Below are 18,797 nucleotides of genomic sequence, written 5' to 3' on the forward strand. Positions count from 1 at the left end.
TTTTATTCGAACCAAAGCCTATAACAACAGTCAAAAGGTAGGAGAATGACTAAACATCTCCATGGTTGGATGAACTTCATCCATTGTCACTAAAGGAGTGTATAGATGTAATCTCTAAACCAGATTATCTTGGAAAATTCTTGAATAAGAAAAGGCGCAGTGAACCACAATAGACCAAATGTTGTCCCCATTGTTACAAAGAGAACAAAGAGGATCTGAGAAATTACTGACCAGAATGGTTAAAGAGCATATAATTAAACAATCAGTAAGCACTTTGGAATGAATGTTGTGATTGCTAAGAGATTGTGTGTGTGTGCATTCATGTTGCATGTTGATTTATGGCAATCATGTGAATTTTGTAGTTTTCTTAAAAAAACAAAACAAATCCTTCCTTTGAGAGGGGGCGGAGGGCTTCCACACCACTGTATAAAATCCACATTGAACTGGATTATACCAGATCAGATAATCCAGTTCAAAATAGATCTTGTGGATTATCTGCCTTGATATTTTGGGTTATATGGCTTGTTGAAGGGCCCAGAGAGAGGGAGAGCAAGAGAGCTGATCAGGGAATACTATGAATTTAGTATATATTGATTTCAGCAAGGGTTCTCACAAAGTTGTTGTAGACAAGGTTGTAAAATGTGGCTGGACAATGCTACTGTTCGGTGGATTAATAATTGGTTGGCCAATTGAACCCAAAGAGTGGTTCTTTTTCATCTTGGGGAGAACTGATCAGTGGGTTACCTAAGCCTGACATCATTCAACATCTTTGTAAGTGACTTGGAACTGAAGAATGAATGGAGGAACCCTGATCAAATTTGCAAATGACACCAATTTGAGAGGCTAGTTAATTTTCCAGAAAACAGAATCAGGATTCTAAATGACCTTAAGAGAATGAAAGCTGAGGAAAATCTAATAAAATGAATTATAATAAAGATAAATATAAGGCATTTAGGCAGGAGAAATTATGTAAATGCCTCGCAGTGTGCTAGATGCCTCTTTCTTGGAGACTTTTAAACAGAGGCTAGGTGGCCATCTGTTGGGGGTGCTTAGATTGTGCTTTTCCTGTATGTCAGAATGAGGTTGGACTGAATGGCCCATGTGGTCTCTTCCAAGTTATGATTCTGTGATTCTATGAAATGCATAAATACAAGATTGGTTTGAAAATGGCATGTGTGAAAAGTACTCAGCTTTGGTAAAACCTCCTTTGAAATATCATAATACATGAAAGTCCCTGGAATAAATTCCTCAGATAATGCGCAGACCTCTAGGAACTTGTAAGAACCTATTCAGGTCTAGTTTTGTCAGCCTGATCCACATTTTTCATACACCCCTTTCCCAACTTTTTTAATACTGTGGGATGAGTTAAATACCTGCACTGGGGGAATAGAAAAAAAATAAGCTCTTGTTGAGCTTTGGAGGGCCCTTCCAGACAGCCTCTATATCCCAAGATGTGATCCCAGGTTTTCTGTTTATCCCAGATTATCTGGCAGTGTGGACTCATATAATCCAGAAAACCTGGGATCAGATCTTGGGATATAGAGCCTGTCTGGAAGGGCCCTGAATTTCTAAACTGTATGCACTTTCCATCCTGTTTGCTTAGCAACTCGAACACAGATATCTCAGCATACTGGGGTGAGGTGTGTGAAGGTGTGTGTGCATTTTTCAAAATAGTGCATTTTGCTTAATTGGTCAGGCCCTGAAGACATATTTCCCCCTTGCAAGGCTGCGCTAGCCTGTATAATTGTTTTTTAATCTTGTGATCATTTCTTGTTAGAAAAGAGGCCTCTTTGGATTTAAAACAGCTTGGGGAAAATATGGCAAAATTTTTGAATATCATATGTTATGGACTGTAGTAGAGTGCCATATATGTCTTGATACAATGCCTCGTGAACTTGAATGTATACTGTAGTTGTTTTTCTTAATCTGTTTATTCTGTTATGCTTATATTATCAATGTACTCTGTTGTTTATGTGATTTTAATATGTTGTAAGCTGCTTTGGGTCCTGTGAGGAAGAAAAGCAGGATATAAATAAAGATTTATTATTATTATTATTTTGTCCTTAGAGTGCTTTGGGACTTTAAAAAAAGGATCCTTAGGGTAACTGAAATAGTGCAAGTAGTCACATGCAACCTGCAGGTATACCTGCCTTAGTATATGCATCTTTGTGTTTGTGTATTTTGGCTAAAGCATGCTTATACAGATGTCTCGTATGTACATCCTTTAGAAGAGTGCATGGTTTTTGTATGCAGTCTTCAGACAAACAACATGCCACAAAACTTCTGAGGTGTTTTCATTTTCGGAGGCAAAAAGGATTCCATTCTTCTGACAGCCTTGAAAGGCACAAAATGAGTGTATTTGTTCAGAGGTGTATTCATGGCTGAATTAGGATGTGGCAAATCTGAAATCTTTTTGGAAGTGCACTTCACAGAATAGGATGCAACCCTTCAGTAACTTAACAGGTGCCAAAGAAATGAGCAAACCTACAACGTTGCCCCTTGTTACGTACTCTCCCTTCTCGGCTCCAAAGAGCAAGGCTTTATTTACTTTTTGAACTGGGACACAGAGTTCTGCTGATCCTCTCAGCCGTGGTGGACGAAGGGCATGCACTTGCTTTTTTCCCAGTGCAAGAGATGGGTCAGGGTGCGCCTTGATGGCATGAGACAGCCCGGACCGAAGGAGATTCAGGAAATGAACACTGCCAAAGAATCAGCCCAGTCTCGGGAGAAACTGGGACAGCGGAAGTGTTGAACTGCACCTGTTTGAGAGGACTGAGGAATGAGAGGAGCATGTGAAGGAAGGGGAGTTTGTATTTACCTGTGCTCCAGGATAGATCACACTGGTTCTGTTCCCTGCCCATTGCCTCATAGCAATGCTGCTCAAAGTGCCAGATGCAGTTCAAGTACAAGCGGTCCCCAGGTTACGAGCAAGATAGGTTCTGTAAGTTTGTTCTTAAGTTGATTTGTGTATAAGTCACAACAGATACATTTTTAGGGTAACTCCAGCAATTTTTTAAAAAGGTTTTGATAGCATAGGGAACGGTTAATACCCCTGTGGTGTTTGTTTTCCTAACTGTGTCCCTGTTCAGAAGATTTCACTCACTTTCTGTCCCTGTAACAATTGGATTTTGAACTGTTTTGCTTGTTGTGAAAACAAGGATTGGCAAGAAAACTTCAGCTGAGACACCTTTTCCCCATGTTCACTCTTCCAGGAATGAATTTCCCTTCCAAGAGGTAGATTTCTTTCAGTTCCAGTTGTCTCACCCCCCCCCCCCCCCAATTCTTAATTGTGAGTTGTTTGAAAGTCAGATGTTTGCAACTCGGGGACTACCTGTACTATGATGGTGAGGGGCATGATGAGTTTGATTTGATCTTTCCCATCCTTGCTGTAGCAAAACATCTTATCATAGAATCATAGATGTAAAAGGGCGATCCAGTCCAACCCCATTCTGCACAATCAAAACACTCCTAACAGATGGCCATCCAGCCACTGTTTATAAACCTCCAGAAAGTAGACTCCATCACACTTCCTGGCAACAGCATACTTCAATGCCAAACAGCTCTCACCATTAGAAGGTTTAGATGAACCCTCCTTTTCGCCATTTTGAATATATTGCTCAGCATCGCAGTTTCTAGAGCAGCAGAAACTAAGCTATTTCCCTTCCCTGACCACTGAACCTTCAGAAGATCGTACTACTTTGTCAATATATCAACTGACGTCACAGAAACCAGATTTCTGGACAGATGCATCAATTCCAGTTATAAACCTTGTATCCTCATAGGTTGTAAAACTCACGGATTTGGTGTGGGAATGTGAAAATGCAAATAATAGCGAACCCTATTGAATTAAAATATTCTTGACTCAAGGATATCCTAGAATCATGCTGGAGGATTAAAATGTACTTTTGAACTGATATTTCCAATGGATTATCCATGAGAAGAGAAATAATAATAATAATAATAATAATAATAATAATAATAATAATAATACCCAGAGATTATGTATTATGTCAAATGTGAATAAATAAAACTGCAGGCCCTAGTCTCATGGATATCGGGTATATTAACAATGATGCTTACCCTATGATCATGCCTTCTTTCTCTTCAAGATTCTGCAATTAAAAATTATATATTTGTATAAAAGCAAAGTGTACCTGGGGGACTATATTACATGCAGGCTTCCCTGCCATACAAATCAATAGTTCTCAACCTGTGGGTCCCCAGGTGTTTGGGCCTACAATCCCCAGAAATCCCAGCCAGCTTACCAGCTGTTAGGATCTCTGGGAGTTGAAGGCCAAAACGTTTGGGAACCCACAGGTTGAGAACCACTGTCCTAAATTGTGGTACATAATGATTCAAGGATAACTAAGTTACTTAGGCACTTTGAAGCAGAAAATTCCATGAGGCAATCCCTATTGTCTCCTTGGCCACAAAAATACAATAAAGGTTGATTATCCATTCATTGTCTTTTCATAATGACTGATTCATATCTGAATTTAAAACAGCAGTAAAGGTTTGTCTCTTCCAGCAAGTCTATCCAGATGATTTTTAAATGTTGAATATTAAATTCAACATGTTTTAATATGTATTGAGTGTATATATTCTTTTAATCTGATATTGTAAGTGGTTATATAGGTTTGTATAGGAACATGGTCATACAGCCCAGAAAACACACAACAACCCTGTATAGGTTGTGTTTTAATGTGTTTGTGTCCCCCACTTTGATCCTTGAGGAGAGGTTGGCAAGGTATAAATAAATACCCAGCTTTTCCCCCAGAACTGGGAATCAGGCTATTTACAAAAGTTAAACACATACAAAGTCATACATAAAAACATACATAAAATATTAAAATGCAATTAAATTACCCAGATCATTATGACCAATTAACATTAATGTACAAACAGAAGAAGAGCATGATTTTAAAAGTCAAATCTTTTTGCCTGTGTGCTCTGCAGTCCCTGGCATGCTGGCAAACCTGTATTTTTAGAACACAGGTTGACTGGCTTGCTAAATGGCTGTTGCCCATTTGATGTCTTTGCATTGATAGGGGTTTAAGTCTGAAGAGCATGTTCACACAATCAGAGCTGTGCGAAATGTGGATCTAAATCTTAACCACAATGCAGTATTGATGGCATTGGTACTGATGGCAGAAACAATGCTCAGGGGGCCTGGGATGACTGGGCAGACCTGGATGAAACAAAATGCTGCTCTTAAAAGTGTTTCCTGGCATATAATTGTTTGCTTGACTTGCTGAGTCACAGTGAATACATATAAGACATCCTTGAATGACCAGAGTGACCCTCAGTACACAGGCCTTTCCAGGCAGTAAGGATAGGCCTGATATATTTGCTAACCTGAGAAAAAACATGGGCTCTTTGTATCTACTAAAGTTTGGTTCCAGGGCTTTCTCTGCATACCAAAATCCATGGATGCTCAAGTCCCATTATATACAATGGCACCATAAAACAGCATCTTGCATAAAAATGACAAAATCAAAGTTTGCTATTTGGAATTTTAGAAATATTTTCAAGACATCTATGATTAAATCCACGGATATGGAAGGCCGGCTGTATCCATCTGTGGAAAAGCATGTTTTCACTGTCAGTGAGATACGAGTGCCAAGGAAGCCTGCATGCAATGTAATCCCCCAGCCACAGTCTGCTTTTGTATATAAATACAGTAGACTCTCGCTTATCCAGCCTTCACTTATCCAACATTCTGTATTATCCAACATAGTCTGCCTTCTAGTAGTCAATGTTTTCAATACATTCAGATGTTTTGGTGCTAAATTCGTAAATACAGTAATTACTACATAACATTACCGTCTATTCAACTGCGTTTTCTGTCAATTTGTTGTAAAATATGATGTTTTGGGGCTTAGTTTGTAAAATCATACATAATTTGATGTTTAATAGGCTTTTCCTTAATCCCTCCTTATTATCTAACATTTTTGCTTATCCAACGTTCTGCCAACCGGTTTATGTTGGATAAGTGAGACTCTACTGTATTTCATTTGCAATGGTAGGATTCCAGGTTTGTGGGTACAAAAATCTTTTCAATGAATGTGAAAGTACTTTCTACAATACCGGTTCGAAACTGCATTAAATGGTCATTGTAGATGGGGATATAGGGGCAAGCATTCATCACCTCAAATTGAGTCACTCTAAGAGTATAGGTGGAACATTTATAGCACAGTTATAGTACTATGATTCTACACACTAGGACGCTCACGTCCCTCTCTAAACCATAACACACCCTGGGATTCCATAGGGCTATAACTGTGTTGTATGAAATGGTCGTGGATCTCTGCTTGGAGGAGCTTTTCATGGACTATCACAGAAATAACTGAGGAGAAAAGCCCTGTGCAGTCTTTCCCTCCCACCACAATTTCCCTCGTACAGAAAGTACTTACCGGTAATTTTAAATAATGGTTAAACCAAACTATGCACACACCCCAGCTTTCACAAGCGTAGAGAGATGTTTGTGAATGCTATTATACCATATAACACAATTTTTGTTCCTGGGTTATAAATGTTATTTCCTAATTAGTTCTGTCATAAAAGCATGGCAAAAGTGTATTAAACTGCAAATTTTTGTTTTTGTGGGAAATCCTGCAGCACACTTTGCAATAGTTTTTTAAATGAATATCTCTTAGATTCTCAACCTATTCAACATAGTTTGTGGCGGCTGCAAAAATAAAGTTTCTGGAGTATAACAACTACTTTCAAAGTAAGTACAGTAGAGTCTCACTTATCCAACATAAACAGGCCGGCAGAATGTTGGATGAGTGAATATGTTGGATAATAAGGAGGGATTAAGGAAAAGCCTATTAAACATCAAATTAGGTTATGATTTTACAAATAAAGCACCAAAACATCATGTTATACAACAGAAAAAGTAGTTCAATATACAGTAATGCTATGTAGTAATTACTGTATTTACGAATTTAGCACCAAAATATCACAATGTATTGAAAACATTGACTACAAAAACATTGACTACTAAAAGACAGACTGCGTTGGATAATCCAGAACGTTGGATAAGCGAATGTTGGATAAGCGAGATTTACTGTACCAAGCAATTAAACAGGAAATACCCTGTTTCCCCGAAAATAAGACATCCCCGAAAAATAAGATCTAGTAGAAGTTTTGCTGAATTGCTAAATATAAGGCCTCCCCCGAAAGTAAGACCTAGCAATGTTTTTGTTTGGATGCATGCCCAGCGTCTGCCAAACAGAACACCAGAGCATGCAGGATTGGTAAATGTACATACCAGTTGTATATGGAAATAATGGTAGTAACAAGAAATTCTTGATAGGATTCAGAGTTTGTCTGGTTATGTTGGTTTGTGATGACAACTACTGTACAGTATAAAATAAATATTCATTTTTGTTCAACAATACATGTGAATTCTTCTTCATGGAAAAATAAGACATCCCCAGAAAATAAGACCTAGCATATCTTTGTGAGCAAAAATTAATATAAAACACTGTCTTATTTTCCGGGAAACATGGTAACACTTTCAAACCAGGTGCAGACTGTTTTTTTCAAATTGTGTTACATACTGTTATTAATCCAATGGGTGGGAAGCAGGGGCCAGTCACTCAAGGCAAGGCTGCCAGTAGCAGCACTATGGCTGGAAAGTGAAATGTTTCCCCCCACAGAGTTCTTCTAACTAGATTTCTTGCTTCTCTGTCTCATCTGCAGGCGTGGAGTCTTTGCTGTGTGTCAGAGCTGTGCAGTCATCCCTCCTGCCTAGCTTGGTTCTTCCAGCTCTTTGCTTGCTTTTCATCCCCTCTGTTCCTTTGTGCAATGCATGCGGGACCTCTTTTGTGATGTACGCTCCAGAGTGCCAGGCGGAGGTGACCCCCTCACACGATGGCAACCGCACCTTCAGCTACACGTTAGAGGACCACACTAAGCAGGCCTTCAGCATCATGAACCAGCTGCGCCTGAGCCAGCAGCTTTGCGACGTCACCTTGCGGGTCAAGTACAAGGACACTCCTCCAGCTGACTTCCAGGCCCACAAGGTAGTGCTGGCCTCTTCCAGCCCTGTCTTCAAAGCCATGTTCACAAATGGTCTCCGGGAGCAGGGCATGGAGGTAGTTCCCATTGAGGGCATCCACCCCAAAGTCATGGAACGCCTCATTGAGTTTGCCTACACCGCCTCCATCTCGGTGGGTGAGCACTGCGTAATCCATGTCATGAATGGGGCTGTCATGTACCAAATTGACAGTGTGGTCAAAGCCTGCTGTGACTTCCTGGTGCAGCAACTGGACCCCAGCAATGCCATCGGCATTGCCAACTTCGCCGAGCAAATCAGCTGCACCGAACTGCACCAACGGGCACGAGAGTACATCTACATGCATTTTGGGGAGGTGAGTCCTAACTTGGCAAGTTAGGGTTGGGAGGGCATTGAGTATTGAAGATGACTGCCCCAGTTGTGGGGGAAAGTCCAGGGCAGAACTTATCTCTGGTCTTGGAATGCCCTCTTCAAAGCCTGAGTTTTGCCATTATTCTGATGCCATGTTTACCCAAACATTTGTAGCTTGGTTTCATATTCACAGTCTATTACTGAATGCATGTTGTTAAGTTTTAAAGTATACCAAATCATTTTTAATTTGTTTTAAAGTATTTGAATCAATATTTTAGATTGTTTGAAGATGCTTCATTTTGTTGTATCCTGTCCTAACAACTGCTAATGAAGAATGAGTCATATTTTCATAAATACATTAATAAATCAATGCCCAAAGGTGGGAGGGATTGCACTGCCTGTCTGATTCCATGAATTGACATGCCCATGAGTGACCCCCATCCCCAATCAATGCTAATACTATAGCTACCAATACAGGAGCCCACAGTGGCGCAGTGGGTTAAATTGCTGACCGAAAGGTTGGCGGTTCGAATCTAGGGAGCAGGATGAGCTCCTGGTGTTATCTCCAGCTTCTGTCAACCTAGCAGTTCAAAAACATGCAAATGTGAGTAGATCAATAGGTACTGTCCTGGCAGGAAGGTAACAGGACTCCATGCAGTCATGCTGGCCACATGACCTTGGCGGCATCTACAGACAACACTGGTTCTTTGGCTTAGAAATTGAGATGATCACCAAACCCCAGAATCGGACACAACTGGACTTAATGTAAAGGAAAACCTTTACTTTTACCTTACAGCAGTCAAATGTTGGATAGGGTAGCATGATAAGCTCCCTTTCTCCAGTCTATGTTGATTTTAAAAAATCCATCACTTTTGCAGGTATATGATTCAAGTTAGAAGCAAGGAACATGATTCTTGTGTTTTGAAGCAGGAGTGGCAAACTGCAGAGAGGGTGATAACCATTTCTGTCCCCAGCAGACCATTGCCATGCTTCAGTTTGCCATCAGTCCTGTCACATCAATTCTGGCCACCATTTAGCTAACTTTGGGAGGTATTTTTTATTTTGTTAAACTTTTAGAGGGGTATTGGAAAGCTCTTAATTGGTGGTGGAAAGAAAGCACCATATATGCCTCATACATGCAGCCAGTTTGGGGTGCATTTGACTGGCATGGGGGCCAGAAATTCCTCACTATTACTAGGATGGCTAGTTGTAATCCAACATGATCTGGAGCAGTGGTTCTTAACCTGGGATCCCCAGATGTTTTTGGCCTTCAGCTCCCAGAAATCCTAACAGCTTGTAAACTGGCTGGGATTTCTGGGAACTGTAGGCCAAAAACATCCGTGGACCCCAGGTTGAGAACCACTGATCTGGAGGATCATGATTCCCAGCTGTATGGTGAGCAAAGCACAGATACACATCAAAGTGATTAGCCAACATACTCTGGTATGCTGTCAAATCCCAACCAGCCAGAAAGCTACATAAATCTCATCATGCCATACAAACTTAGTCTCAAAAACACTACAAGCCACTTCTCCCTCCCTGCCCCTTGCCAAGAGGTTCTTCAGGTAATCAGGCTGGACAGTGCCTTGATGCTTGGGACGCTCTTCAAATGTTTTTTTGAGGACTTTTCCTCTCTTTCTTCCTTTACACCAGCTAAAAAGGTAAAGGTTTTCCTGACGTTAAGTCCAGTCATGTCTGACTCTGGGGTGTGGGGCTCATCTCCATTTCTAAGCCGAAGAGCCGGCGTTGTCCGTAGACACCTCCAAGGTCATGTAGCTGGCATGACTGCATGGAGCGCCGTTACCTTCCTGCTGGAGCGGTACCTATTGATCTACTCACATTGGCATGTTTTCGAACTGCTAGGTTGGCAGGAGCTGGAGCTAACAGCGGCCGCTCACGCCGCTCCCGGGGCTTGAACCTGGGACCTTTCAGTCTGCAGCTCAATGCTTTAACGCACTTTGCCACCGGGGCTCCAACCCCTTTATTTACACTCATCATGCTATCCTCCACTGCCCCCTTTGTAGGTGTCTAAGCAGGACGAGTTCTTCAACCTCTCACATTGCCAGCTGGTGACCCTGATCAGCCGGGACGAGTTGAACGTGCGCTGTGAGTCAGAGGTCTTCCATGCCTGCATCAACTGGGTGAAGTATGACTGTGAGAGCCGCCGACTCTACATCCAGGCCCTGCTCAAAGCCGTGCGCTGCCATTCACTGACTCCACACTTCCTCCAAATGCAGCTGCAGAAGTGTGAAATCCTCAAGTCGGACTCACGCTGCAAGGACTACCTGTCCAAGATCTTTCAGGACCTCACCTTGCACAAGCCCACCAACGACATGCCTTGCCGGGCACCTAAAGTGGGCCAGCTCATCTACACAGCCGGCGGCTACTATCGCCAGTCTCTCAGCTACCTGGAGGCCTACAACCCTTGTGATGGTTCCTGGATCCGGCTGGCTGACCTTCAGGTGCCCCGCAGTGGTCTGGCTGGCTGCGTGGTAAGCGGGCTCTTCTACGCAGTGGGCGGGAGGAACAACTCTCCTGACGGCAACATGGACTCCAATGCTATTGACTGCTATAACCCCATGACCAACAGGTGGTCTCCTTGTACCCCGATGAGCGTCCCCCGGAACCGCATTGGTGTGGGGGTGATTGATGGCATGATCTACGCAGTGGGCGGCTCTTTTGGGAGCAATCATCACAACAGCGTGGAAAGGTGAATGGGGAAGGAACTGGGAAAGAGGATGATACCGGTATAGTCAGATATGGTATTAAACCTGGAGGGCGATGCTTTTTGACTTCCATTGATATGTTCTGTCCTCTGTTATTATTGGACATTCCATAACCTATTGCAAAACATAACATATTGCATAAGTTATTGGAACATCACTGTACCCAGTCTATGGACACATATGCTTTTGGCAAATGTGCAGCTCTATGAATATGTGGAAACCACATTTTGAAAACCACTAGTCAAGAAAGGCATGACCTTATTAGAAGTCAGCTCTTTTAACAAGTGATATTCACAAGCATTAATGTAAAAGTGCATAGGTAACTTTAGCTGTTAAACTGAAGGACCATGTCTTTAGATTGGGTAAACACATGCCACTACAAAAATATATTTGGTTAGCAGGGGATGGTTGCTTCTTTGCAGTTGAAATTGCCCAAAAGATATACATTTCCTTTAAACCTCTTAGTTAAAATATGTGCTCAGTGATAAAAAATATTTTATATTAATTCACCATATAGGCACATTTCTTAATAAAGTTCAGTTATAGATAGGCTGTAGTTCTTCTCTCTGTGTTGAGAACACAGGATATCCGTTTTTATCAATAGTCCATAATCTTTAGTATAGCTGCAATCACTGAAGTCCAGAAGCAAATATTGAAGTCTCTAAACTGACTTCTCAACTGAAGTCCAAACAGCAACTTGTATGCATTCACCTCCTCTGAGGACTGATGCAAGACATCTGTTCCCATTGAAATCCAAACAGATACTTCTCCATTGAAGTCTAAACAGATACTAAATACAAAATAAAGTCTTGAATCTGCACATGCTCAGTATAATAACTTGTCTATAATTCCTCCCACACCAAAGAGTTAAATCAACATACACATAGAATACAGGTTACCAAATATACACATTAACAAACAAATAGTGAGTGGCTTGGGAGGTTGCTATTTCCAACAGTTATGGTTCATGATTGTTGAACAATTGTGTTAAAATCCTAGCAGGTTTGGCATCCATATAGAAGTGGGAATTATTCTGAGTTAATAAGAAACAAAATTCAGCCCCAAAACGTCTTGTTAATTTGTGACTCTTACACTTTTAATAAGTACTCAAGAGATGATTCCCTCCTTAAGATGCTTTCTCTTCTTTTCCAAGAAGCAGTAAAGGTTAAGTTGGACAAGGTTTTGTCTCAGGCTTGGCAGTAATTCAGTTGAAATAAGCCATATTTGGGCTTGGTGTATGCAAATGTTTATGGCTACAGTATCCACAACTGTGATTATGTGGGAAATTAGGAGCTATCCCTGAAGGTAGATTAATTTTCAGGCCTGCATCAATTTGTGTCATTGGCATAAAAAAGAAATGCAGCAGACACAATGCTGTCTCAAGAAGCTACAAGTTAGTGTTGTTGTTACTATTATTATATTTTCTAAAGTTGGCAACACTAATGCTGTGTAAGGGAAGCCAAGTAGGGATAGGAGTGGTTTGGGGGCTGCTGTTAAAACATTGATTTGTATAGGAACTGATAAAAATAATAGAGCAGTCATGAAGGATGTCCACTCTGTTTGAAAGTTTGGAAAGCAAATTGTTATAGTTACAATTTTACATCCCTAGTTGCAGTTTTGTTGGAGTAACTTCTTTCTTGGTACTCAGAAGTGATTAAAATGTTTACTCTTTTAGTTGGGAGGGCACTTAGAGTGAGTTGTTGCACATTCTGCTATTCTTCCAGGCTCCTCCTTCAGGTCGTGGGAAAGCCAGGTTGCTTCTCTTAATCTGAGGCACTAGGAACCAAAACATTAACCTAAATTTTAATTATGTACCTAAACATTAATTATGATCTTGCTCATTCTATTTCAAAAAGACTGGAAGTCAAAAAGTGATAAGCACAGGGCAGTTCTCTTCATCAGGCTCAAAGCACAGGTTAATTTCTGTTGGCCCTGCAGTGCTGCATCCCAGGCCTTTTTAAGTGGCAATTTAAAATATTCCTTATGAGGACAAAGACACACTCCTTATGAAATAGAGATAATGTGGCCCTAAAATCCAAATTCTCTTAAGTGGACAATGTAACTGCCAAAGTTGTCACCATCCCTGTGTATGTTTTGTAAAGCAGAGGTAAGTCATGCTGCAAAGAGTGGCACGTTCAAGGGTCTGGGGATATGGAAACGCTTGGGGCGGTGTGGGAGGAAGCTTACAATATTCTCAGAAGGTTCAAAATGAAAGATTATAGGGAAAGAATTAGCTGGTATCAGTACAAGTTAGAAATCACAGCGATATAGGAAATTGCCTTGTACTGCATCCTGACCAGTGATTCAAGTAGCCAAATTTTATCAGTGCTTTCTGGCAGTGGATCTCTATAGAGTTTCAAGCGACTTCAGTTTCTAGCCCCATCTGGAGATTTTTCTTTTTAAAAAGATGCCCTACCACTGAACAACTCCCACAACCATCATTTAATAGGGTTGTTGTTGCTGCTGCTGTATTGTGCCTTCAAGTTATTTTTGACTTACGGCAACCCTATGGTTTTCTGGAGGTTGAAAAAGTGTTATTTGTTCAAAGTCTTCTTCCCAAGCCCCAAAATGGACTGAATGTCGCAGCCAGTGCTCTCCCGCTTCACAACCCCATCTTGAGCTCAGGCCCCAGTCCTGTTTCTGTTTTACCACTGCCATCCTCCCAGTTGTGTATGCCTCCAGTAGAGTGACTTTTCACGATGTGTGTGTGTGAGAGGGTGTCAACCAATTGCCCTTCTCTTCTTTCAGGTACGAACCAGAGCAGGATGAATGGATCTTGGTGGCACCCATGCTCACACGACGGATTGGTGTCGGGGTGGCAGTGCTGAACCGCCTCTTGTATGCGGTGGGTGGCTATGATGGCACTTCCCGCCACAGCTCAGTGGAGTGCTACTACCCTGAACGGGATGAATGGGAGATGATTGCCCCAATGAACACCATCCGGAGTGGAGCAGGTTTGTGTGGGGTGGCAAGAGGGGGTTGGTGATTGCATTCAAGAAGCTTCATTGTGGTTGCTGTCTCTTCTGGTTACAAAGGGATCAGAGAGCACTTCACCGTTCTGAGGTCTTTGTCTTCCCCTCCCCGTGTCAGGTTTATATCCTGTCCTTTGTCATGGGACCTCAAGGTAGCGTGCAAATAAAATAGTATAAGGTGATTGAAAACCACTTCAGATTAAAAGAACAGCATTGTGTTTGTTTTTTCATGTCAAGAGTGACTTGAGATACTGCAAGTCGCTTCTGGTGTGAAAAGAACGTTGCCTAGGGGATGCCCGGATGTTTTTACCATACTTGTGGGAGGTTTCTCTCATGTCCCTGCATGGAGATGGAGCAGATAGAGGGAGCTCATCTGTGCTCTCCCCAGGTTGGATTCAAACCAGCAACCTTCAGGTCAGAAACTCAGCCTTCAAGTCATCAGTCCTGCCGGCTCAAGGGTTTAACCCACTTGTGGTAAAATGTGGTAAAACATATTGGATAGACCAGCAAGTTAAAACAACTTGAAAAACCATGAAATACAAGTTGAAAAGTCAACAAGCAGACCCCCAAAGGCTTTATAAAAAGTCTCTTTTGCTTTGTGCCAAAAAGAAACTAGCCTTCCATAACTGGGTACCACAGCTAAAAATACCCTTTACCAAGTCCACTAGTGAGGAATTGTTCTCACTAGTGGAATACAGAGATCTCAGACCGATCATTTGCTCTGGGAGTTAGTGCTCATCTCCATGTTTAAGCCAAAGAACTGACGTTGTCCGTAGACATCTCCAAGTCATGTGACCAGCATGACTGCATGGAGTGCCATTACCCTCCCACGCGCACGTGCATGCGCGTGTGTATTTGGTATATATTTGGGTGAGGCGGAATTTTATCTGGGTGATCAGTTCCCATGGACATTGGCTGGCAGAATAATTCAGAACTTTTATTTATTTTATTATTTATTTCGTACATTTGTATCCTGTTCTTCTCACCCCCAGAGGGAGACTCAGGGCAGCTTCACAACCATCAGTCATTAGATGCCAAAAACACAACAGTTATAAAACAATTATAATTAAAACAGATAAATCAAACATCAGTTATAAAAATCATCCATTTAAAATTACACCAGTTCAAGTCAATTTTGAGCTTTTTGGACGACAATTCCTAAAGTCGCTTAACTATTGACCATACTGGCTGGTAGTTGTAGATTATACTCAGGAAGGCCATAAAAGACAAGGCTAGGAAAAGTGTAAACTTCTTTGTGGGGTTGCGACTCCAGCTACCATTGGCCCTAGCCAGTAGAGCCAGTGTTCGGAAATGATAGAGAAGCTGGAAGCCCAGTAACATGTGGAAGCCAACAGGATTCCTGCTCTTGGAGTTAAGGCTTGAAATGTGTCACAGAAATGACTGTGGGGTATTCAGACTTGGCATTCTAAAGGGATTGGGGGTTACTGTTGATTTTGCCTGCCTCAATGCTGTTCTGTTCCAATGCAGGGGTTTGTGCCCTGAATAACTGCATCTATGCTATGGGGGGCTATGATGGTACAGACCAACTCAACAGCATGGAGCGTTACGATGTGGAGACAAGAACCTGGTCCTTCGCCGCACCCATGAAGCACCGTCGGAGCGCCCTTGGGGTCACTGTGCACCAGGGCAAGATCTACGTGCTGGGTAAGCTTGGTCAAAGTGAATAGCAAATGCTTCTAAGAGGACTGGTAGCCATGCTGATTCAGGGATGCTGAGCATTGTCATCTAAAAAGTTCCCATGTAATGTTCCAAAAGATCATGTTTAGTTCAAAACTTGGCATTTGAATAGGAAAATGTAACAATCAAGCTTTATTTCAAGAAACCCGTTCTGCCTGTATCTACTCCACTGTTATTTACGTGCAGGAAGAGATTTAGTTAAAACAAACAGATGTGGCATTGGGGCAAAGTCTTCATGAACAGTTCTTTCTTAGCTTTACAATCCAGTCCGCTTGCTCTGCCAAATAATATTCTGAATGAAAAAAGTATCATTCAACAGGGCTTACTTGTAGCATACTTGGAAGAACTGCTATTTTCTTATATTAATATTCTAAGATAAAACTTTTGAGTATTTTACAAAATGTTTATTAGCAAGGTCCAGACATACAATGCTAAGTTATTTCTGATTCAGTATGAAGTGATAATTTTGTGTCTAAATTGACAGAAAAAATTCTTAGTGTTGATTGAGATAATTGATCAATTGTAGATGGCACCAACACTGTTAATGTGTAGATGTTGATACTATATAGGAGTAAGATGGGAAAAAATCAATGAAATTTGCAAATTCATCCACTTTTTCTGAAAAATTAATCACCCAAGAAAGGGCCATACAGCAACACTTTCATCTAAGACCAGTGATCAGGGTTGTTTACATTTTAGGTGCTCACTGAACATGTGACAGATGTCTCCTTGTTATTTCCACCTGAAAACCTAATCTTTGCTTTCATTGCACAAAAGAGGTGCATTGAGTCAAAGTGTTACCATGATTCATCTGTCTGAGCTGCAACCTCAAGTGTGAGTTAATCCTTGGTAAATATTCATAGGTGGACCATGCTGTTTGTCAAAGAGAAAAGAGCTTGGGGCGGGCGGGCGGCTTCTAACTTGTTCTGTTGAGCTTGATTTAGTGATAGCCAGATGCTTCCCATTTGAGTGATCTAAGGTGAAAATGTTGGGTGAGTGGGCCTTCCCCATAAATGCACAGCAGAATAACTTATTAGCAGCAATGTGACCCAGCACCAGAAGCCAAAAGTGATTAAAAGAAAACACACTTATTTTTCATGTCAAAAGCATTGCATAATAAATAAGTTCAAAAGTGATAAAATAATCACAAGCAGCTAAATAGTTTGAGACCAAAAGTGGGTAACCACGACCGTATTATCCGTAGCTTTAAACAGCTCCTCCTCCGTACATGAGGCAGGACATTGTGAGCAAGCAGAGTTGTTTGTTCTGCTCTACAGTCAACAAGGTGGTGCCATCTTGCCCGGTTGTCTTTTGATCTGCCCACTCCGCTTCTGAGTCTATTTAGGGACTTCCAAGTTGACCATTCTTGGTTTGCCCCTGGAGGAAGATCCTCGTGGGGCCATCCAGTTGGAATCGCCTGGTTTAGCTGACCAGAGGAATACTCTTGCTGTTGCTGTAGGAACATTAAGAGGAACGATGGTTCTCATGAAGCCTTTCCTTGATTTGAGTCTACTGGGAGGAGGCTGATAGTCATGCAGTGGGTGGCTTTCACAATGTTAGACCTTATTTCTCTCAGTTAGCAGCTTCCCATCACACAATGTCAGCTAAGTTGTAGTGTTTATCAGCAGGTATAGGTTTAAGGCGTCCTGTGATTATTCTGCATGTTTCATTCAGTGCTATGTCCACCTGCTTCACATGGACAGACTTGTGCGAGACAGGACAGGCGTACTCAGCAGTTGAGTAAGACAAGGCCAGGACTGATGTTATTAATTGTGGGTTTGCACCCCATCCACCGCCAGTAAGTTTCCGCAGGATGTTGTTGCGTGCAGCTACTTTGTGCTTGGTGTTCATGCAGTGTTTCCTATGTTATTGTTCAATCTAGGGAGACACCAAGATATTTAGGATGGAAACAGTGTTCAAGCTCTTGGCCTTTCCAAGTAACTTTCAGTTTCTTGTTGGCTTCACGGTTACATAGGTGGAAAGCACACACTTGTGTCTTGGCATGGTTAGGCTTCAGATGGTTACCTTTGTAGTAGCGGAGAAATCTTTCAAGGCATTCATGAGTTGGTTTTCAACTGTTTCAAAATCTTTTGCTTGTGTTGTTAGGCCAAGGTCATCAGCATATATAAAGCTCTTTCTGAATGGTGGTTGTGGCTGATCGTTCATGAAGATGTTAAACAAGGTTGGTGCGGAAACGCTGCCTTGGGGTAAACCATTCTTTTGCCTCTTCCATCTACTTTACAAAAACACACAGACCATTGTTCTCGTCCTTTGGGGGCTTTTCTTTGTAGCAAAATAATATGGTTGCACTACTTACAAAAACAAGGTTTCCACCACACAAATAAAATTCTTTATATTTCCTTTTTTGCTTCCACACTGGGCTTCTTTCTCATATAGATAAACAGCTTCGCTGTCACAGAGCCTCCTCACATTCAGTTCTGTCCCTCCTTTGCTTGGGAGACATCAAACTCCAAAAGCTGTTCTTGATACTGTAGTGGTCAGACTATGAAGAAGCAGCTGATCTCAACTTGGTCATGTGGGAAAGAACTGAGTGTACATTCTCAAATGGAGCACACCAAGCTTTTCCCTCCTTGAGAGTCCAGAAATGAGTCTCCATGGCCTGAATCACCACTGTTCCCCCAACCCCAGCTATTGAGCAGTGGGATATTTGGGGCAAAGTGTGAGGGCAAGTGAATAGCCTTCTGCACTCCATCCAAAACAGGACGTCTACAGATGTAAGCTATAGTTACAAGACAGGTAAGTCAATGATAGGATGCCAGGCTATAAGCCTATCAATGCTATCAACTTAGCCATGGTCACAGATCTCTAATACCAGAGGGAGTAATAGGAGCACCTGCAGGAGGTGGCTGTTGCTGCTTTTGTTTCCTGGCGACACTTTCCCTGAAACCTTTGGCTGGCCACTTTATCAATACACCAGACTACTAGATGGGTTTTGGTTTGATCCAATCCATTTTTATTTCCTCTCCTGGCTAGTTCATAAAAAAGAAATAAATTCATGGACCAACT

At 41.7% G+C, this 18,797-nt stretch overlaps 1 protein-coding gene across 1 annotated transcript in view; it reads left to right on the forward strand.

Annotated features, from left to right (window-relative positions):
* keap1 (kelch like ECH associated protein 1) overlaps positions 1-18,797 on the forward strand; it is a 30,780-nt gene that overhangs the window by 9,834 nt on the left and 2,149 nt on the right. The window contains exons 2-5 of the mRNA XM_003216399.4: positions 7,708-8,378; positions 10,399-11,084; positions 13,849-14,054; positions 15,561-15,737. Of these exons, the coding sequence (XP_003216447.2) occupies positions 7,836-8,378; positions 10,399-11,084; positions 13,849-14,054; positions 15,561-15,737 (1,612 nt within the window). The 5' untranslated portion in view covers positions 7,708-7,835. The remainder of the gene's footprint in view (positions 1-7,707; positions 8,379-10,398; positions 11,085-13,848; positions 14,055-15,560; positions 15,738-18,797) is intronic.

This window comes from Anolis carolinensis, chromosome 2 (genome assembly GCF_035594765.1).
Source record: "Anolis carolinensis isolate JA03-04 chromosome 2, rAnoCar3.1.pri, whole genome shotgun sequence".
Taxonomy (NCBI): domain Eukaryota; kingdom Metazoa; phylum Chordata; class Lepidosauria; order Squamata; family Dactyloidae; genus Anolis; species Anolis carolinensis.